The 23733-nt window shown below is 34.7% G+C and overlaps 1 protein-coding gene across 1 annotated transcript in view; it reads left to right on the top strand.

Moving 5' to 3' along the window:
* NCAM2 (neural cell adhesion molecule 2) overlaps positions 1-23733 on the top strand; it is a 168681-nt gene that overhangs the window by 123575 nt on the left and 21373 nt on the right. Inside the window, exon 15 of the mRNA XM_067290097.1 lies at positions 5527-5707. Coding sequence (XP_067146198.1) covers positions 5527-5707 — 181 coding nt within the window. The remainder of the gene's footprint in view (positions 1-5526; positions 5708-23733) is intronic.

The raw sequence follows: 23733 nt of genomic DNA, 5'->3' as shown, positions 1-23733 counted from the left end.
ATTATTATGAGTAGCAGCTTCATAATGACTTATGTTGTTGCACAGAAAAAGTTGACACAGACTTACACACATAAAGCTTCACTGATGGGATCCATACCTGATGGATGATATTGACTGCAAAGTTACCTTAGGAAAAAAAGGAGACAAACGGAGAGTGCGAAGGGAAGATTCCTCCCCAATAGCCAACTGGGGAAAGCAGTGATGGAGATCCTCAGACAAGCATCCTGTCCTGTGCGGAGGTGGTCCCCTGACCACTTTCCTTGTAATAACTGTATAGTTTTCATGGAGACCCACTCAAACTCCCAGTTGTTCCTTCTTATGATGCTGTTAGTGCTCATTGGGGCACACGTGATTGTTGCTGGTGTTGCGCCATGGCTGGTTCTTGCACTTTCTGCATGTATGTATCTGGGAAAATGTGTACTGGATGTGTGAATTGCTGTTCTCTGCTTTGTTATCCGCTAGGCTCCATAGTGATAAACTAAAAGCTTTGAGGGGAAGGTTGAAGAGATTGTAGCATGGCATTATAGACTAAGAGCTGCAAAGCAAAGGGTGAGGAGATAAAGAAGGCCAGGAGGACAAGAGCACTTGGGATACCAGGGGAAAGACAGTGCCACGGAGCAACTCAGGGCGGTTGGGTGACAGCGTACAAAGCTGCAAGGGAAAGGCAGGCTATAAAACAGCAAGTGGCCTTCCATTAGTATTACAAAGTAATATTCCTTTAGTATTACAAAGGTTAAGGGACCAGAGGCACCCTGCAATGTATAATCACCGTATAGGAACAGTTACTTACGCGTGATTCTCATATAGTCATGAGCAAAATATGTGCTTGTTAGTCCAGTGCATTTTGACCAAGGCGGTGATTTTATAGCTGCACATGTTGTAATTGTCAATTTGTGCTTGTTGCATATGCCCACAGTTCCTTGCTAATACATATCAGTGTATTATTTTGAAAAGATTTGTCTTAAACCTTAATTATGATTATGGTATCATATTCTGAGTTACCTCATAATGCTTAAATAACAAGTATTGGAATAGACTTCATAGTGACTGGAAAAAGGAATTCTGTTTCTATACATTCAGATCACAGAATGCCAGTAGTAAGCTAGAAAAAAAGGTTTTACTTTTTCCTACCATGCCAAATTTCAGTAAAAATTTAGAACTAAAATGAAATAATAAAAATATCCATCTTTTGTGGGTACGAATTTTTAGGTAGGGGCAACAAAAATCACTTAAAAATTATTATTTAAAAAAACAGCATTAAATTTCTTATTTCTTCTGTTTTTTCATCCATAATGATGTCTAAAGGAAATGATTAGCTTTTGCAGGCCTAAAAGTTGTTCTCTATGTTGACCCGTAACAGTGTTACTATTAAAGCTCTGAAATTTGGCACTGACAAGAGTTTGATTTGTAGGTTGTGTGCTTCACTCTTCTTTGACTGCATCAATGGAGGAGCGTGCTCATTTTGTTGCTTTATACGTGCTAGAATAAATATGTAAAAATGAATAATTTAAAACCACAAAATTTCTCATTTAGTCCCACTCTGAGGTATCTACAGATACTGCATCTGAATTCTACTTTAGCTGCCATGTTCTTGAACCTGCGTTGCATTTTAACACGATGTATGTTATAAGCCATTTTGTGCTATCTGTTCAGCATTAATCTTCTATTACCTCCTCTAAAATATCACCCAGACCTATAAAGCACCCTCTTAATGTAATTAATTCTTGCCCTGTGAAGTCACACTACTTTAAACTCTTTTATTGTCTTAAGGGTTTCTTTATTTTTTTCCTGTCAAGTTTCAAGACAGTGAGGCATTTCCTGCCATTTTTTTCCTATCACAGTGGCCACTGTAGTAACAGGTCTGTTTGATCTGAATTTTTAGTGCAATGATTTAGGGAGGATGGAGAAGGGAAGAGGCTGAAGGGGGTCAATTACTGTTCCTCACTTGTACAGTGTAAGCCACTTTAACTTCTAGTATGTCCTATCTGAGGATTTATGAGTTCCCAGAGAATGTGATATTAGGCACAGTATAAAATGACATTAAAGAGATGGATGTTATATTCCACACTAGTAAATAGGTGCCTAAACAGTGGATTGCTTTCATTATTTCCACTGGTGGCAGAGGTGGCCTCAGTTATGGGAAGCAGTCAAGTCATGGTAGACTAGAGTTTCACAATGCTTAGTTTACTCTTTTTTTTCAGGGTATTTAGGTGCTTCGGTTACTCACAGCTATCTTACAAATACATCTTTTAGATCAGAGATAAATGCTTATTTTTAAACACAAGTAATTGAGAAATAATATTAATTTTTTTAAAGTGTCTTCAATCTGTGGCATTGTCATAGATTTGTTTCAACTAAGGGCTTATACTGGTGAGAGGAGAGGGTGAATCTAAGGCTTATGAGTAATGGAAGAGGGCAGTAAGATCCCTGAATTGTCGGTCATTGGTTAAGCTCGCAGCATCAGTGACCTTCTGTAAAGCAGTATTATGACATTATAGAAAACAAAACAAAATGAAAATAAAGGAACAGTTCAGTGTCTGAGGTTGCAGATCTAATGGTAGTGTCTGAAAAAGTGCATTTGTTAGTGCATATTAATGATAAAACTGCTAATAGTAAATGCTGATTCAAGATTATATTAACTCACTCCTCAAATTAGACTGTGATTCATGACTTAAAACTTTGTCTTTCATTTATTGTAAAGCACTGTGCATATATAAAACTTTCTATAAATTTTAAGCATTATTAATAATAGAACAGACTTATAAGGTATGAGTTTTCTTTTATAGTTCTGTTTTCTATTTCTCAAGCTACCAATTAAAGGACCTTAGCATAAACAGGGAAATTTGTAGAAAGAATTAATTGACAGACTTGTATTCTCACCCCTCTCTCTCCATTTCCACTCTAATAGTAAAATAAATCTGGATGTGTTACTCAGCTCTACTTATTAAAAAGTACTTGAAAATGCATAAGAAATAACAGCTATAATGAAGGACATTTCAATTTTCTTTTTTCTTTAAGATGCCAAAGATAGGCCAAATTCTAGAAAACTTGTTTAATTTGTCGTTAGGAGAAGACAGCCTGCTCTCCACATATTTTCTTTATTCTTCTTGCTCCTAACTTGTCTTTGTCAGTCTTCGTAAAACACTGTGTTGCCTTTGAGCTCAGTACTTGGGTTTTGTCTGTTTCATTTATCTTGATCCACCCAGATGTCTTCACTTTGAACTAAAAGTTGGACGTCACTTCTCTGGCAAGGTATGCAGGTATACTGTTACCTTTCAGCCCTTTCGTGATTGTTTCTGACTTCACCTGACCAAGTTGTGGAACTGAATTTTACGTCTACAGAAGAGCAGCCTCATACAGAAATCTATATAGTTTTTCTTTCAAATCTTAAGTTCATTCTATTCATCATGTATAATTCTACGCTTTGTTTTGAAAATATAGTCACATATCTGTTGACAAAACTGTCTCTTCCACCTGCAGAAATCATGTTAGCCTGAACCTTTATTTTTCAGTTCAAATTTTTTTCTCCTTCCTCTGTGGTTCTGAACCTCTTCAGGATTCCTCAGTATATTCACACATCTGTACATGCACACACCAAAATCATATCGAGTTCACCTTCTGATTTCCTCAGGCTGATATTCTTTGGAATCTAGATGTATTTTTTTCTAAACACTCCCAAACCTCACCAATTTAAACAGGTACTAAAATACTGTACAACATAACATTGCTTTTCCTAACATTACTAAGGAGTATTTGCATGGGTATATTGCAATCAGTAGTAATTCTTTTTAACAGTGTTGTATGATATATTTTGAAAAATTGCATAATATAGTGAAAATATAAGTGGATTCACTCAGTAAGATGTTAGATAATTGCAACAGAAGTTATCCATGAGGAGTAATACTATGTCACTTTATTTAGGAAATATCCTTTTCAGAAAATACTGATTTCACTCTATGATGAGTAAACTAGTTTTACTCTAATTTATTTGAGTTTTTTTCATAGTTTTTAATGTTACTGCCATTTTGATGCTTTTAGCTGGTCTACTGCTGGAACAAGTAGCCACTTCACCTCACTATGGATGTTCCTGAAAAGATATTTTACTATATTATATTAATGTCTGTATTCATTCCCAGGGCTAACATATCAGTACCGATGACCGGTGTCTCCAGAAGGAGTAGAAAGGGTTTAACAAAAGGCAAAGTCTGTGTGGAAGAATCATCACGCTCAGTGTTGATGGGAAATAAGTTATTGCAGAAGTGCACATAAGGGAGTTTAGTCCGTCACACTATTTTCTGAAGACTGGGGATGAAAAGGACATACAGAAGCAACATGATTGGGCCAAGAGCTCTCTAATTTAGATGCTAATTTCTTTGACACTTGTATCAGTAAAGAGCAAGATGCTTCAGCAAAGAGCTTGAATATAAGTTGCTGAGAAGCGCAGTGGTCTGTAGCAAAAAGTCATCTTCCTCTGTACGCGAAGGGTTTCTTTCAGAAAGTTTATGTCCTTTTAACTGGGTCTGTGTTGTTGTATGGGTTGTATGGGGGGTGCCCAGGATTTGGCCTTCAGCCATAGTGTGTGGCACTGTACTGTACCTCAGAGTGTGGTAAGAACTGGACCGCATGGATTGTTACTGACAGCTGCTGATATTCCTTTGAACAAGATGACTTTTGTATTTGCCAGTACATACTGTTTTATACATGTAGGTACATGTAAGTAAATAAGTATTCTCTAATTCTCATTTTATGAAGAATAATTAAAATGTTATGCACTAAAAATATTAAAAGGAAAAATTGCAAAGGTAAGCATTCCAAATTCAAGAAATGTCAGAAGTAAGACTGCAGCTGAAGTTCTCATCTGATCTCTTTGTATAGGCATTTTATAATTATCTAAATTATGAGAACTCTTTCTTTTTTCCCTAGAACACCATCCTACTGATTTACATATATCATCTCACCAGTGTAAATATAGGTCTACCTAATTTCTTAATGATTTTTATATTATTGCATAGAGTCTTGTTTGCAATATGTTGTACCACCTATTGGTACAGTTAGTGTATGTTTTCAGTATATAATTTATATGTGGTACAAGCGCAGCTTGCATTCATGAACTATTCACCCTGGCTTTGCTGGGAAGCTTCTTTTAAAGAACATTGATTAGAATAAATTGAAACATCTCTATAAAATAAAGCTTTTTAAAAATTTATTCGTAGGGGAGTATGTAAATAATTGTCCTGCTGTTCCCCAAGATGAACATCAGTACTCGAGCAAAGTACAAATTCAGGCCAAAAAGTTAAAAAAAGATTGCCTACTACAAAATCCCTGAATCCAAATTGTGGAAACCTGAATAGGACTGGTCAAAATTACACAAAGCCCAAGTACTCAGAACTCCAATACTGGATGATTTGAATGCTCATAACCTTCTGAAATGAAACTCTCTATTTTCTATACATCATATAGACATATAGTTTAGATAAACGATACAGAAGTTTTTGAGAATTAAAACTAATATTTACATCTTTACAGAAAGATAAGGAAGACCAGTGGCTAGAGAAAAAAGTGCAGGGCAGTAGAGACCACATCATCCTAGAGCATCTTCAGTGGACCATGGGTTATGAAGTACAAATTACAGCTGCCAATAGATTGGGTTATTCTGAACCAACCTTGTATGAATTCAGCATGCCACCAAAGCCCAACATCATTACAGGTAAGTTAATTTTAGAATTTTTTCTCTTTCTAAATTGTTTACTACTCATTGTACATTAATATGTGTGATTGAACAGTCTCTTAACTTATGCATAAGGTAACTGACGTTTTCTGTAACAAAGCTTGAGACTCCATTTTCTATTATCGGAAAAAAGTAGATTAAAAATCCTTAAATGGGACCCATTTTCTACCTTGCTCTTACTAATAAAGTCATTTGTAAGTGCAGAAAAAATTGACTTCAGCCCAGGTGATGGCAATTAATAAAAATTTAATATTTAACAGATTCACAATATTTTTTAAGTTCTCTTACACTGAATATTTGCCTGCTGTAAGTAAACAATGTTAGAATCCTAGATTTCAGTCCAAGTCAAAATAACTATACACGTGCTTTTAGATACACAGGTAATAAAGGTATTTATTTTAGTGTCAGGCAAGATTAAGACTTCAAGTAGTCTTGTTTAGGTATTATCTTACTGTTACTAACCTTAAGTTAGTTAACATACAGCCCTCTAACAGTCCAATTTACAAGTTTTAAAATCCACAGAAGTGAAGTTGTTCATATTTTAGGTGTGTAAATAGGAGGGCTTGGAACTTTTTTAAAGGAAAATGGCATAGTAGTTAAGAGTGTTTCAGTAACCTACTTATAAAGTTTTAGTGCTTCCCTATGTAAAATACAAATATAAATATAATAAATATTTTGGTGCAACAATGTAAGGTTGTTTAATTCCAGAAAACATATAAATTATTGTGGCAATTTCTGACATTATGCAGTTAATTGTAATTTATATAAAATAAAAGTTATGAGAAAGATTTCAAAATTTTTTATCTGATGTGTGAACTGATGTATTTAACAGTAAATTCCCAATTAGATCAGTGTCATCATTACTGTTTTAAAATCAGATGCAAAGTCCTCTAACATAATGTTTTCTATATGCTATAAATTACACTAGTACAGTATTAGAATTAAATTAAAATCTTGCCAAATAAATATCATGACCAAAATATTAAAATGTAAACCATATCAATAACTGCGTTTCATTCAGAATCTGAGCATCTGACTGGCACTGATCCTAGTAATGTGTCAGTGAGTCGTAGACTATTTGAAATAACTGACTGATTTTTCATCTATTCATTACAACTTTTCCTAAAATACGTTTTCAGGAAAGTTATCTCAGGACCTCTATTACAGTTTTTAGTATTCTATAGCAATTTGTGGAGATTGGAGGTTTTGTTACTTGCATTTACAGAAAGGAAAAGGCATTTGTAATTCATTAATAGGTTCAAATCCAGTCATAATAAAATATTTGGTTTAGGCACTCAAATTGCTGTAGTGAGCATTGCTTTGCATCTTGATTGAGATTCAGTACCTTCATAGGGAAGCATGTACTTGATTTTGAACAGTTAGTGCCTTGTGATTGCCATCATTCAGAATTAATATTTCACTACATTATCAAGAAAGAAAGGGGAACAGAGATGTAGGGAAGCTTACTGTCCCAGTGAAGGAAAAATATTTATCAAGTAGAAAAGTAAATAAAACCTTATTTAGGTAGAGACTATATGAAAGGGATAAACCACTTTTAAATTTTGTACATTTGAAACTGTTTAGTGTATGATTTTGCCCTTCACACAAATCTTACTTGTTTTGCAATGCAAGCTAACTTAATCCTGCTATAATTATTTAAAGTACTCCATATTATTACCACAGCTGTTGTAACTGACAGAAACATGACATGCCCACATAAATGGTCTCTAGCTGTTCAAGTAAAAAGCAGGTTAGTTAAACTTGCTTCAGAATATAGATGGAACATTTTTATTTGAACATAGTTTTATAGTTATTAGGGGCTTTTTTCTTTCAGTGCTCTCCCAAAACCTCTCAGTAGTTGCAAGGAAAGTCTGTTACAGCATTTGACATCAAGTTTTCTTTATATGAATCATTATTGCAATTATGATTGTGGAACTAATTAGTTTCCTTGACAACTGTTTTTGCAAAGCCTGAAAAGGTTGTGGAATTCACATCATATGGACATTCTGCTGGCAGTTCTTATAAGTATGTCAAACTACACTTAAAATCAGTGGGAGAGTAACATTCATATTCATAAGTCAATATGGTTACCTTGTTTTGAAATGACATATAATTACTATTGCAATATAGTAATAACACATATTACATTATTGCAAAAGTAGAAACCTACACTTTTTAAACTTGATAATGCATATAAAACGCTTACCTTTAAGCAGATTAACACTTTCTGATATCAGTGAGCCAACCCAGATGCCCTATTTTTCTGCTTTGAAGCTTGAGCATTTGCAGCTAGGTCCGAAGACAGACACAGGTGACAATAGTGTAATTAGATAAACTTTAGGATGAAATCGGTATCACCTATCCTGTGCTCACTTAGCTGTTCATGATGTCTGAGACTCTGCTCCTAATCATTCCTAAGTTATTATTACAAAAGTTTCTAAGACTCCTGAAGCTTTTCATCTGTACATGCCTAGGGTGATGCCACTTTGGCTGAGCTGAGTGTTTCTGTCTTCCTCTTAATGCCATTCAAAAGCAAGGTATCTGTAGATACCATGGGCCCAATCTCATGAGTATTACTTCTCCCAAGAGAGTATTGGGATCCCATAACTGTAATGATGGGTGGCTATTCCTAACATACTATTATGGTGAAAATGTGGACAAGCTAATATAATTAATCAGGGAGCTGGAGAGAGACAGAGGCAAGCATACTGTCTTTGTAGCCCTTTGATGGGGGCTTATCAGGGAGATGGGAGTTATCACAGGAGACGAGACTTTGATTCTGGTTCCTGCACAAGAAGTCCGGTTTTGCTTTCAAGGGCCTGGATATAATGCATAAGGAGCAATCCTGGAGGACAGGGACTGGAAGCCAGTACTTTCTGTGAGTGCACAACTCCTGTGGGCATAGAACCCATATCTTCTAATTGTTAGGGAAGTGCTAGTGAGTACCTGTCTGGCAGTCAGATTTTGTAAGACCATGTGATTATCTTCCAGTCTTAGGTCTAGCAAGAAGACTTAAGCTGCAAATTGCTGTCTTGCATCAGTGAGGTGTATAAATGAGTCAGACACTCCTTTAAATTTTTACGTAGTTGGCCCCAGCAGCTACAAAATAGAAGTACTGGCTTTTTAAATTTCTGTTCCTAGGCCTCTAACACTGTCTCCATTCACTGACTCACTCAAATTGGCGAATTACTTCCTAAGAATTTATTAGACCACCTAATAAAAGTGTCCTGGTTTTCAGAAGTGTTTACCAATAGGTCCTTGCACTGACTTTGAGAAATACTCAGCAAATAGACCCAGTTAAGACACTTTGACTTAGATAATGGGTATGTGTGTGTGTGTGTGTATATATATATGTATATATATATATATAAAGTTTTACTTCCTACTTTTTTCAGTTATTTTTTGCAGTCAACAATTACATCTTTGTATTTCACCATTTGCTTAGGTGTATGAGTATGTATTTAAGTTTAAGAATCCTGCTTTGAAGAAAGAGAGGCATACTTTTAAATACAGTATTTAATACTTTCCAATATCTCACTAAAATGTTTGTCTGCAGTACTTGCAGGCATGTGCATCTCTAACATTAATGTGCTTTCCTGTTGCTGAAGATTTTAAGTACTGATTTGTGATATTTTAGCAAATTTCATTCCAGGTTCTCTTCAGTGTTTGGTTCTTCTAGTCTTGTGGGAAAAAAGGATATCTCAAAGGAGCTGATTTGGCTCGGCTCCTTATCAGGCTTAGAATGGCATAGACGGACCTCTGCAGCCGTAACAAACCCTCTGAGATTAGGTGTCACTGGGAACAGCAGAAGTCCATCAGCTCCAGGACCTGACACCACAGACCATTGGTGTGGGTCCATTTACTCCCTCTCAGTAGTGCAGAGATAGAGATCCTGGCTTTTTGTACTGTACAGCTGGCACAGAAATGTCCCAATCATAGCTGTCAGTCTGAGTCATTACTATTGCAACCTAGAAACACATCTACAGCTTTAGATTAACCAAATCTTAAAAAAAGATGAAAAGGAAGATGTTAAAAGAGAATACTTCGAGCAAGTTTTATATATATTTCCAGAAATTAGTGGCAGAAGAATTATATAAGTGCAATCTTCCAAAGACTGTTATCCAATCAGTGCTGTTTCTCTGAAAGGCCAATAGATATATTAAAAAATGTGTGTTTTGTTTTTTAAAGTTTTTTCTTCTTTATTATAAATTAATGTTCCAATATAACTTCTAGAAAAATGAGAAAAGGGTTTGGAGATAGTAAGAATAAGAAGTTAACCTATTTTCTCATTTTGCTCTTTTGGTTTTAATTTTTTTAACTTCCAATACTACATGCACTGTTAATATTTTTTTTTATTAACATCACTGGATAAGCCTGAATCTGTAGTGCATTCCTTATGAAACCCGTGAATTTTTCTTGCTACAGTGCTGAGCCTCTCATTTACTTTTTTTTTCAATGAATGTCTGTCACTGATGCTTAAAGTCATACACCGATAAGCAAAGATGGACAATCTAATATATGATATCTTCTGTTATCATCACCTTATGCTGTACAGTAGCAAAGATGACTCCATTCTTGCCAAACATACTTTTTATCCGTAGTTTTTACTAAAAATGACAGCTTTAGGATTTCCAAAGGTTTGTGTCAAAGGGAATGAAAAGGAAAAATAATTATGTCATATCAGTGCTACAGTATGTGTGTATATATATGTATTTGAGTTTGTGTGGGTATTTATTTATGTGCGTGTATGTGTGTATGTGTATGTATGAATAAATGAATGAAGAAACAAAATTAGGAAAGTGACATTGGTATGAACACTGCCACCATGCCTTTAGTCTTTATCCAAGACATCACTGAGATGTTTTTCTAGCCTCAAAAAAAATCATATTTAGGTTATCAATTTGGGGATAAAATGGATATAAAACTCTTTCTAATGGTTACAAAGCCATTAAAACATGAAAAATCAAGTAGTTCACCTAAGTTCCCTTGTTAAGAAGGACAAAATTTAAAACTCCAGTGTGCCGGGAAGCTGATTCAGGCAGAGTTCAGAGGTGGATTTGCCTGTACCTGTTTCTTATGATATGAATATCCCAGTATACCAAAAAGGGCTTTTGAGCCCTATAACCAGTGTCTTATTAGAATGTAAACTAGCACAATGAACTTTTTAATCCAGAGAAAACTGAGAATGACTAAGTACAGGAAAACAGAAATAAAGCTCTCCCTCCCAACCATGGTGTTCTCTCAGAGCAGATCCTTTTCTTTATTTTTTCAGTCCAGCAATTCAGTCACTTTTTGTGCTGAAATAAATTCTGTATGGGCCCATCCAGGTCACTGGGGAAGGTTTTACAGCAGCCTCTACTGCTGCTGCAAGCACTCTCCTTGTCACTCACATCCCTCCAGCCCTGCCCCATCTCATGTTCTGTGGTTCGACTCCCCGTGGAGTCTCCATTGCTCTGAAGGAGGGCACAACCTCCCCTTTCTCCAGAAGCTTGCACTTGACCCTGGCCATGCATCAGCTAGGAGAAGCCAAAACGCAACCTGTTTCACTGTTGTTCATGTGTACCCCACTGCAAAGACATATAACATTTCTTGACTTATGATAACTATAAATAAACTTCAGATCAGACTAGTTCTTGTGTCCTTTGAGGCATTTTGCTTGGATTTCAAATAACTGCAGATCTATTTGGAATTATTTTAACTAATTACAAACAAGCCTGAAGTTGAGGGTGCGAGACCAACTATGATGTGCAGTTTACGTGAAGAAACTTGCATTATATAGCTCCAAGAATTTGTTTGTCCTTAGTTTCAGTTACAGCTCATTCCCAACAATGATACAGTTAAAACTGATATACAAAAACTTTCTAGTATCTACCCTTTCCCCTGGTGTTATGCTTATCCTCCCAGTATGTTGTTACAATGAGTCATCAGCATCCCACATCCTTCACAGGTAGGAGTATGATGTTGCTTGTGGGGATTTCTTCTCCTCACTCTTTGGTCCACTGAAGTCTGGTTTTATATGTTTTCTAACATAGTCTGCTTTCACACTCTTTCTTCAATGGTTCACAAATTCCAAGTTATAGCCAAATTTTATTATATATAGTGTGTTTTATGTGTGTTGAATTACTTGTTCTTTGTTCTCTTTGTTATCCCTAAAATCAGTTTTACAGAAATCCCAAAGCTGCATTGCCTTAGTGAGCGGTAGTCACCATTTGTGATTTGTGCCTGTAGCTGTGGGCCCTCTGTTGTCTTGTGCTTGCACTTCCAAGACCTCTGCTGTCATCCTGTGCTTATGCTTTTGGCGGTCTCTGTTGAAATCCCCCATTTTTCTTCAACAGCCCCAAGATGTGCCTTCTTGATAACATAACTAGTAATAACATAACATAAAATCTAGTAATAACATAACATAAAATCAATGACCATATCTAGTTATCTCACTAAACAATTCATGCAACAAAAATAATGGCCCAACAGAAGATACAGATGCAGAGACAGACACAGTGCTTTGTTAACTGCTTGCTGATTATCTAATAGTGATCACCAGCACATCACCAAAGTCGTGTCACAGCAACACAGAACTTCAGCCTGCAGGAAGGTTCAGGAAGTGGAAACATATGGAGGCAAATTATTAAAATAAATCAGGAAAGAGGGGAAGGTAATTGTTTTATTTCAATTTACTCCTTGACCTATTTTCATTTTAGCAGAAGGGCTGATGGGTTTTATGGAAACTCTTCATCCTGAAATGTGGCTTTTTTGGGTTAGTGATACCCCGCCATGTTTATTTTATAGGTTTCCATTTACAGCCCTTGTTCCCATAAAACCAAGCCATATTTCTTCCTTCCTTGCTTTCACATCATTAACAACAACGTACGTTCTTCAGGCCAGCTTGGGTTTTCAGTTACATTTGTGGAATTTTTTGCCTTAGTACACAGTCAGTAACCCACGTGCCTTTGCAGGTATAAACTGTCTGCCTGGTTGTTGAACATCGGTTAACTATTCTGTAGGTAACAGACAAGGAACAAGGTAGGTATACCCTTTAGAGGATTTTGCAGAACTGCCAGCAACCAAAATCGGTCAGTAGTGATCACATATAGCTCACTTGAAGAGAAGATCCTTCCCATAACAATGTGTTATTTCAGGACACACTCTAAGGCATACAGGTAGCTAAGGGGTAATGTCAACAGTTGGCTTCTAGTACTTATTCTTATTTCTAGGGAAATATATGTTGCATAACTAAAAGTTAGATTAAGAGGATTCGAGTGAGTTGTAGTTCTTTTTCTTCCATAGTCTCTTTCTGTGCAACTAAACTTAAAAGGCTACCAGTGGCTACATCTGCTAAGACTAAAACTCATTACTTGCAGCTTTTATGTTGCCTGTTTAAATCTCCAGAAAAAGCCTGTAGAACTATATTGTGTATCAATTCTTCAAGAAAATCATTTTAGCCTGATTTTCAATTTAAGGCTTATTGTGACTGCACTCCCTGTGCATGGATGTAAGTATGCACACCTGCACCAACATCCATCAATTTGCCTGTGTGGATTTTGGTAACTTTTGAATCTGGTTGACAATTTCACTAAACTTGCAAGAGAACAGAGACTTCAATAATAGTACATTCCTATAAGCTTTCTTTAAAAAGGTAACTGAGGATAGAAGCAAAATTTTATCCCAGTAAGAAAAATACTGTTTTAGAAGTTTACCTCAATCAGATTTATTTGGGAAAGAACAGTTAAAACTACCTTTGGACCTTGCACCAGTTTAGATGCCAACAATAAACTGAAACCAAGAGAGAAAAAGAAAAGTGCAGAAGGAGCTTGAAGATCTTTCCAAAGGTAAAATTTCCATTCTAAGAATCAGAATTTTTAAGACAAAATTGGATATCTCTTTTATATAATTCTCATTTTATAAAGAAAGTTGAGGTTTATATATCTTCTGCTATTGGATATGATGGTCACTGATGCCAAGTTATTAATTTCCAGTGAGGGATTTTGTTTATAGATAAGTTGATATCATCCAGTGGAAAATAGCTGAGAAGAAATTTCTTCAATACCTGTGAAGTGAATATTTATCTAGCTTCCTTTCTTAGGTGGCAAACTTCTCCTCCAAGACAGGTGATCACTTGCACATTACTGAAGGATTGTAGCAGCTCCTCCAGATCAGCTGCCAAGTGATTCGCTTTCATTTGCAACTCTGCCCTTCAATATCTTACTAGGGACTTATGATCCCCAATCTCTTAAACAAAAAACTGTTTCAATGCTTGATGGAGTTCCACAGCTATAGTCTGAATGTGTTTTGCTCTTAAAGTAGAAAGTCAGCTATTTTATTTTACTTGAATAATTGATCTTTTTCAATACAGCATTGATATTATCTGTAAATGAGTTGGGGCAAAAATTTTAAAATGGAAATATAAACCTCTTAATAATCTTTGAATCTTTAATAACCTGAAGTCTTTAATAATCTTTGAATTTTCCATTTAGTTAAAATACACTAAAATCTTTTGTTTGTGTGTGTTTGAATGTAGATGTATTTTAATAAGTGCCAAAACATCAAAATCCAAAATCTTGTTCTTTCAAGCATAGGCACCAGGTACATGTTTTTTGTATCCTGTTCCACTGGGTTTGTGTAATATCCAAAATTGAAAGATTCGTTAGTCTGCCTGAGAAGCCTCTGCAGCTTCGTCTAGTTTATTTTTCATCAAATCCAGAGGAAGAACAAAGTATAACAGGCAAAAATGAAAGCATTGAGGATATTAGTCTCCTTGCAGCTCTGATCTTACTCCCAAGGCAAGGAAGAGCTGCAACATTACCGGCAGTCATTTTCTCGTAGATTGAAGGATACGGTTATTCCAAAGCCAGAAGCTGGTAAATGAAGATCTGAAAAAATGTTCAGATCATATTTCTGAGCTAAAAATCTGAAGCAGTCTTCAGTATGTTTTGCTGTTTTAGAAGAAGAAATGTTCTTTACTAACTGAAATCTAGAAGAGGGCAGAGAGAAGAGATTAAGTGTGTCGTTGAGGTCTCATGCTTTGACAATAGTTGTTGTTGATAGAATCCCAACAATATGCATCATCAGAGAAATTAGTATTCAAAATGGCAGTGAGATGATAGCCCCCTCAAAATCTATTTGCTGTGTTTTACTGACCAATACTAGAAGTATGCTGAGTAAGAACTGTTCTTCATTAAGTCCAGGAGATGAACATTGTTTTAATTGGTATAGCATGTTCCTGCTCTAGGCTAAAAATAGCTGTGTCTGCCCTGCAGACTCCAATGGTTTTACATGAAAAGGACTAGAAATCACTTACAAACATTGGTTGAACATATTTGATATAAATCAGAGAGACAAAAAGCCATACGCTATCAGTACAAGCGGATGTTCATAAGCAAAGAAAACTGTGAAAAACTGCTTATTTTTGATAAAACTTCATTCTTCTAGTACAGCTATCACAGCAATTAGCCACCACTGAATACTAGAAAAGCACCACTAGAACATTAGAAAAAACAAATAATAGTTAAAGAATTACTCTGTATTCACAGCTCCTACTTCAAAAGTAATTGAATTCATTTTTTTTACCTTGTGAATTAAAGTTTGCTTATCTTTTCAATGCTACGAAAAAAAAGAAAATGATCTTAGATGTTGAATGTTAAATTGTTAAGTCACACTTTACAGGTATATAACTCTTATTCACCTGCATATTTTGTTTTATTAGAGGTAATTGCTAGCATTATGTTGCTTTATAACTTAAAAAAAATTTAAGTGCCCATTAAAAGATGAAATCATTGAATATATTCTCTAAAAATAAAAAAAAGCTGTATTATTAAAGTAACTGTTGGAAGTGAACTGTATTGAAGATTTTCTCACTACTATTTTCTTATCCTTATACATTTGTGTAAGATGTAACAAGTGGTTCTCTACCCTGATTTTAACCCTAAATAAATTCTATTAAGGCTTAAATAATTAGGGGACCAACACAAAGCAGTCTGAATGAAACGGTGTTTTCATAAACACCCAGTTTCATAAATTGGGTGTTTTGTAAGAGTTTTCTTCTACTTCCTTTACAATTTCTTAAAATTCACCTTTTTAGCAATTAGATTTAGATATAACCAAGATTATTATTCACACTGCACAAGGTTTTCTGCATTTCAACTTTTTTTGAAGTCTCTTTGGAAACAGTAGCCTAACACTGGTATTAGTCACTATCCATATAATTACTGTGTCACTCACTGTAGGTAAAAAAATATTACTCTCTGGGTGAGGAGATCAAGATGTTTAAACATACTCTGTGTTGTATAAGTGTGACTATATTCTCTGCCAAAAAGTTATCATTCAATATAAATGTTAGAAGAAAATATGTATGCAATCTTCAAACATTGCGCTGGATAGTAACCAGATACTCTGTGAGGACTTGAATGTCTAAGGAGTTGCATATGTTGAAAAAAAACCTTTGTTTTGTTCTCACTCTAGTATTATAGTCAAGATCTAAATATTATCCAACTGCCTGTGCTAAATGCATTGGTCATCCCTATTTCAAGTACACTTATGTCCATATTATTAAGACCAGCTTTGACAGTGGACTGTTCTGGACCCTTACGAGAACTCATAGAAACAGGATTAACTTAATGGCAACAATAAATAGCTAAAACAAGCTTCTCTCTTCTTCATGCCTGTGAATCTTTCATGAATGGAACCATCTTTTTATGTAATTACTCATTTTTTACAGTTTATTTCAGCCTATGGGTTGGTGTTTGTTGTTGCTTGAAATATCCACTATTTCTTAGTGGTGTTGCATGGTAGTTTCCTGAGTTCCTAGAGCCTCCAGCACGAAAGGACTCGTGAAAGCCTGTATTTAGGTTAGACTTGGCTGAATGTTCTCAGATCTCTTCAGGGGAGCCAAGCCCAGTATTGACTTCTAGCTAAATCAACGGGTCTATTCACAGATATCACCTCTTCCTACAAAACTTACTGTACTACTCTTATTAGTACATCTTTATTTGTTTATTTCCTTTATATATGTCCTATATTTATTTGCGTATGTCCTTTCTCTTTCCACAAATATTCTCCAAAACAAAACCACAAGCTTTCCTGGGAATAGGTCAAAATATTTGCAGTTCTTCTGCCATGTATTCTTTCCAGTTTTGCCTCTTCTAAACTTAAAATTCATTGACTTATGACTAAGAACAAAGCACATTTCTTTCAGTGCTGTCTTAAGCATGACCTGCTTATTCCAGTCCTTGGGAGTCTCCTCAGCTGCTGAACTGATCTGCAATTTCCTGCTTAACTTTTAGGTTAGCCTTAACCTTTGCCAGTGAGGTGTGGGCCACTTAAAGTGATATTATCTGTGATGGCAATGCTGCTTCTGATTTGACAAGCATTTGATTAATGAGATTGATCCCATGCTTCAGGTTAAGTGCTTAAGTGAATTGTAAAGTTGGACCAAAGAGTTTACCACATTGGCTACTGTGGAAAATTATGTGTTGCTACTTTTAAGGTTTGAAAACTTTGTTATCCAGGTTTGTCATTCTGCAACTCCAAAACACTTTAATGGTTAGAATTTCATCCACATTTTAATCCTAATTTGATGTTTCTAGTACAGTGATGTCTTTCGAGTGATTGTCTTTGGTAAATATTGCATTAATTATTTTTTTCTCTTTTTTTCTTTCCCGCTGTCCCTTTTATTTCCTTTCAATACTTTATTCTTCATGTTTTATCAATTGTTTCATTTTTTTTCTCAAACGTGCTTCTTTTTCACACTCTCGATTTTCTGTAACAATTCTCATCCACACAGATAAATACTGTGAAGCCACTAGACGTGAAAATGGAGGCCAGTCCTTGCAGCTGACTGCTGCTGGTTTCTCTTTCATTGTAGTCATAAGTTTCTGGTGCATGTTTTGATGCTATTGATAAGGCAAGCAATATGTTTGCTTCCTTTCCCTGAGAATTTTGTATTTAGGGAAAAATAAACACAGACCTGGATAAAAATTATACTTTTCTAGAACTCTTCTAAAGTTTCCATTTCTAATTAAGGACCTAAATAGTATAATTACTTCAGTCAGTGCATGAAAAATTCTTCAAGTGGCTTTTTGGGAGCCTTGTGTGGGTTTGTATGACCTTGTATGACAAATTCAGCAGATTATGCTTGGCTGTTCTGTGTGACAGAATTCACAGAATATGATTTATTTGATTTGATTTGATTCTATTTTCTCATCCATATGTTGGTTATAAAAAAATCTATGCATAGGCTTGCGTACATTATGGTGAGTAGCATGGTTTTCCAGACACACCATGAATCAGTCTTCATGACAGCATTTTGATTCTGTATTAATCCCTTTCACAGAGTTGTGCTTATATTAATTTTTTTTTTGTGAAATACATCTTTTTAAAAAAAAAAAGCCTTTTTATTTCATATAGAAATGTTATATACTTTCTAGTGGTTTTTTACAAACATTTCTTCCCTACCATACAATCTATGAATTCCTTTAGTTAACTTCATATATTTGCTGTGTGCCTCTCTGCAGCCGTGACTTAACACATAGAATAGATCCTTCACATACTGCCCTCCAGACTCACCTCTGGGAAATGGCACAGTGCCACATTCCTTTTCATGGCCTTTGTTGGTCCTGAATCTCCAGGGGGCTTAATTTTGAACTTTAATAAACTACAGGAAATGGAATTGGTCATATTTTACATGCTAAAAGAATAGCTTTCAAACCGTGCAATTAGAACAATGTATACAAAGCCTCAGAAAAAGTTGTTCATTTTAGTGAAAATCCACAGATATTTTACCTGCCTATATTTGATTTCGGTATTGGGGCCTAAGTTTATGTAGTTGACTGCTCTGTTGTGTACAGAATAACCCAAGAAAGCAGTGCACTTCAGAGCTAAGGCAGAAATAAAGATTTATTTTAGGGTACTTCCCTTCAAATTTTTACAAAACCTAATAGATGCAACAAATTTACACAATATGTTGAGTGGTTTTTTTTTCCTATAGCTCATTTGTTTTGAGGTTTATTACCATTAGCTTATAGCTTTGAAATGATTTGGTCAAATTTTAGTTTTTCTGGATCAGTTGAAGGGATATTCTCATTTCTTAAATACAGTGACTATGGTCAGTTCTGCCAGTTTCAATTTATTCTTGGAAGTCTTCATTTTTAAACATCATTAATAAAACCCCTTCCCAGCTAAAACGGATTGAGTGAGTTTTCTAAAATGACTGTCATGTCACATGTAAGATGTCTTCAAAGTGCATGTGTGAAAATTGGAAGACCGTTTTAATATGTTGACAGAATGACAATTTTCTTTAACGTACATATTTAGCACAAAGAAATAGCTTAAATTCAGGAAAATGCCATGCTAAAAGTCTTGGCTTCCTCGTAATCTGTGGAAAAAAATCTCACTGAGTTAAGTGGGGCCACTGTTTCATCCATGGCCCTTTCCACTATATGTCTGTAACCCAACCAATGCCATTCCATTAATTTGAATTTTTGACTATTGACATCGACTATTACTTACTTTTGTAACTGTTACTCTTGTAACAGACACTGTTTATTTGCCTAATGTTAAGAACATGCTTAAGTGCTTATTGGACCTACAGACAAGTGAAGAAAAACAAAATATTGATACAGTCACAGCCAGTGAGCATCAGTCACTGGTAAAGAAAGGTCTTGAATAAAACTGAGATGGCCTCATGGAATGAAAGACACAATAGAGTCTCATTAAGGTTGCACAGATAACCCAATTTGGGTGTTGTCTTATTTTGCACTATTTTCCTGATTCCTAAAATTCACAACCATGAAGTTGTTCTAATAAACTTTTTATTATATATTTTTCATATCATTTACTTGTCTCTGTTCTTACTTTTCTAATAAAATGAGACAGCAGACTACTAAAGGCAGGTATGCAAATAGCAAAATGCAAATTTCTAAATCATTCACCTATTCTTGTTAAACATTTCAAGTACTCTTTATCAGTTATAAATCTATTAGCTTATCAAATCATTCTGACGTTGCAGGATGATGTATGATATACAGTATGATGTAGGATGAAAAGATCAGGGAACAGAGATTGACCAACTCTGAACTGTCCAAATATACACTGAAAGGGCTAATGAAAAGCTTTGAGAAATTTTAAAGAAGCTAAATTTACATCATGAGAGACAAGTTTGCTTTTATTAAAGTTCTTTATGCTCAGTGCCACCATACCAGTGGGACAAAGAGACAAATTTGGATCACTTCTCTGTTTTCCACCAGATAGTAGGTTCAGCTGGAGACTACATCAGTTTCCCTTGTTAATTGAGAGAAATTTTAGGTCTGCTCCAATTTATATTCTTCTGCTTTATGTATTTTGAGGTTATCGGGTATTTTGAACATGTTCCTTTTCTTCTGTCCCTACCCCTACGATCAGAGACCAAAGAGGATGAGTTAAGCCAGTACCGTAGGGATTCTGTGACAGCAGTGGCAGGCACTTCTGGGCAATGTCCCTAAACCACTGTAATGAGAAAGAAAAAGAAAAGGAAAATGATAATGTCCTTGGGTTGTCACATATCTTTTTAGATGAGCAACTAATACACTTGTGTTTGTATTTCTCTTTAAAAACATTTCATAATTCTATCTTTAGGAGTAGTGAGAACAAGACTATTGTACAATATTTTTTCAGTCTGTAGGAAGATAAAGAAGAACTTAAAAAAATCTTGTCTTCCTACAGACAAGGAGGGGAAAAAAGTGAAAAGAGACGTTTGCAAATTAAATTATAATTGGTAGATATAGACTGAGCAGCTTTTAAATTGTAGTTTGAACTGAATTAAAATGATAAATATATCTTCACAAATTGAATTTGATATTCTGCTGTCATTAGTACTTAAATGTTAGATAAGTAAATTTGTCCTTTAAATGTAGTAATTGTAAAAGGGATTTTAGCTTTTATGATTGACAATGTAAGATGTTACCTTTTTTTCAACGTCACGTATTTTGAAATGCTAATTTTCAACTGTCTGTAAGACTGAAGTCCTAAAATGTTCTGCACTGAACTTATGCCTTAAATCCAAATTGATGGCACAGAAATTTAAAACAAAATAATGATTATTCTGTGATACAGCAGTATATCTCAAAGGAACAGTATTTTTAAAATGTTTTGATATACAACCTTTTAAGTATGAGGCTGGGTTTGTTCCTAATCTGATTTTACTTGTTGTCTGTCTTTTTTCCTGAGTTTTGACAAGTTCCTATCATTTAGAAATTATTCATGAGTCAAATGATTTACATCATACAACTTCAAATGTGATCCTTTATTTATTCAGTAGGGTTACTAGAATATGCTGTCTAGATAAATAGCAGAAATATTGCCCAGAAAAAGATGCATATACTGCATACGTTGGAAATAAAAATATGGCCATCTGTGGGGTCCTATAGGACATACAAAACCTGCTATTACTAAACAATAAAATAATGTTCAATTTAAAGGTTATGATGGAAGTATAGGGCCAAACACTGATGTAAAATTTATGATGTGTATATGAAAATAGATATTTAAAAATATAGTAGTTTAATTAAAGAAGTAACGGTATGACCAATATTCAGTATGTAAATAAACAAACTGGAGTTGGAAATAAATTCATGGACCTCATTATCTATTATGTTTCTAGCATGCAAACCTGATGCACCAAGTCTATAGCCCCACTCGTGTATATCCAAATGTAAAACTATGTAATTAAAAAGTCTGTCTTAACAATATTATATTTTTAAAAGAGGTAATCAAGACACATATACGAAGTGTGATTTTTGGTAATAGTATCCAATCTTCTACCCATTGTCCAGTATGAAGATGATTTTGAATTTCTCATTTATTTAGGATTTTGGTGGGAAGGGGAAAAATTCTAACTTTCGGGAAGTAGTTTGAACTATACTGTGTCAAATGTAGCTTCTGGTGTTTATAATGGCTTTGCTGAAACTTCTGCTATGTCTAGATTTCATTTGAGCATGTTTCATTGTACTTCAGCCATCCCATTTCTCCGGGTGTATAAGGAATCTTCAGTTTTCCTTTAATACGCACATACTGGGTTTAAAATATCTGTGATGGAAACATATAGGGAAAATCCTATTCCTTTTGTATACATAAATTTGCTATGAAATACATATGTCCTGTGTATTTCACCTTACTGGAAGTTGCATGAATCATGTAGCAATAAATACTTCACCAAAGCAACATTCCTTTGTACTGCCTATGACATTTTTTTCCATTTTTAATTAATAGCTCAACAATTGCTACTTCCACTGATGTGCTTCTATAGAAATTCTGTTGTCTCCATAGAATTTTGATTTCACATCCCAGTTAAGGTGCATCACATAAGTTTTTATAGAGAAAATGGTTTATTTTCATAAATTGAAGAACAAAATCAATATATTAATTTAAGGGTATTATGCTAGTCTGCAAGAGAGATGCATATGTTATTAAGAAGGATTTAGGACACAGGGGTATATCCTTGAGATAGCAAACTATATTTGTATATATTAGCAAGTGAGTGATATCAATTATCACTCTTTACTTTTGAAGGATAGCACTTTATAGATCTGATGCTGTGTGTCAGTGAGAACTCATTAACATTTGGGAACCCTACAGGAGATTATTAATTGGCATTTACCATATGGTAGATTGAAAATGCTAACATGAGTGTCTGACTTTCATATTGTGTCACCACGGTACGGACATTAGGACTGTAAGATTAAGCATATGGGCAAGTGATTGCAGCTTGGGAGTTACATTAAGTATAAATATTTTCCCTGCAGTAGGTCAAGCAGCTGTGTTAGGAATACCCATTTTTATTAATTTAAAATCCTGAGAAACTGTAGTAGTTATTCTTGTCATCATGATCACATTACATAGTATGATATTCATATTAATAGTTCTGAATCTTTATTTTACATGTCTAATATTTTTGTAGAGGCAACTTCCAGTGAACCTGTTATTTTCATATAATTTTAATTATGATATGTGTTAAATGAGCTGTAATATGAGCAAAGTAAAGCTTACTTGGTGTATGTTTCCAGTACAATTACATTTGAAAATGTTATATACAATGTATAAAAAAAACCCTGCCTCTGTGAACGTTATTGTAAGCCCTACAGTTTCTGTAAGCTTCTGTTTTTAAAAACAAGAAAAAATTCTGGATTGAAAATAGTAGATTTTAATTTATGAAACAGTAACTTTTTTCATCCATCTCATTCATGTTTCACTGCCATTTTGTTCCACTGATTTCTTTCAAGCATGCAGTACTTCCTGTCACCTCACAGCTTTCTCCCTGGAGAATGTGTGCATAGTGTTAATGTAATGTCCCTCAGCATCTTCCCAAATGTGATGTCAAGAAATGTATGTAACTGTGTGCATGTCTTTCATCTATTGTTCAAAGTTCATTTTATTTTATGCAACCTCTGTCTTCATTTTCGTAATAAAGAAAATTGACTTAAAGCATCTCTATCTGTCTTTTCTTTATTACTGATGAACCCTGTTTTCCTTGTATATTCTTTGTATTATCTGCATTATGTATCATGTAACTGAAGAGATTTTTGAACCTTGTATCAATATTCTTGTTTCAGCTGTTAACTCCAGCATTTTATCTGATAGTGAATAAACTTTTTGGAAAACAAAATCATTAATTTTAATTCCCCAATTTTTATTTTGGATCATGTTAGGTGGTGGCCCGTCTACTACACTAATAGAGCAAGTATGTGAAATGTCTATATAAATACACAGGCTGGGCACTTGATCCTTACTGATTTAGTCTGACTTCTTGAAACAGTTACATTCTAAGAAGCAGGTGTTTTTATATTAGGAAAAACTATATTGGTACATTACATCTCTATACCAAATACAACTGTGTTGCCACTTGTAATTGTACCAATGTAACTATTTCAAGTAAAAATATGCACCATATACTAGCAGCACTCATAATAATAAACTTCTTTTTTTATAGCTAATGCTATGTAATAATTATACATTTAAAGTATTATTCCATGTAGTATTAC

The sequence above is a fragment of the Apteryx mantelli genome, chromosome 1 (genome assembly GCF_036417845.1).
Source record: "Apteryx mantelli isolate bAptMan1 chromosome 1, bAptMan1.hap1, whole genome shotgun sequence".
NCBI classification, from domain to species: Eukaryota; Metazoa; Chordata; class Aves; order Apterygiformes; family Apterygidae; genus Apteryx; species Apteryx mantelli.
The sequence above is the reverse complement of the archived record's forward strand: the minus strand, read 5'-3'. Positions and strand labels throughout refer to the sequence as shown.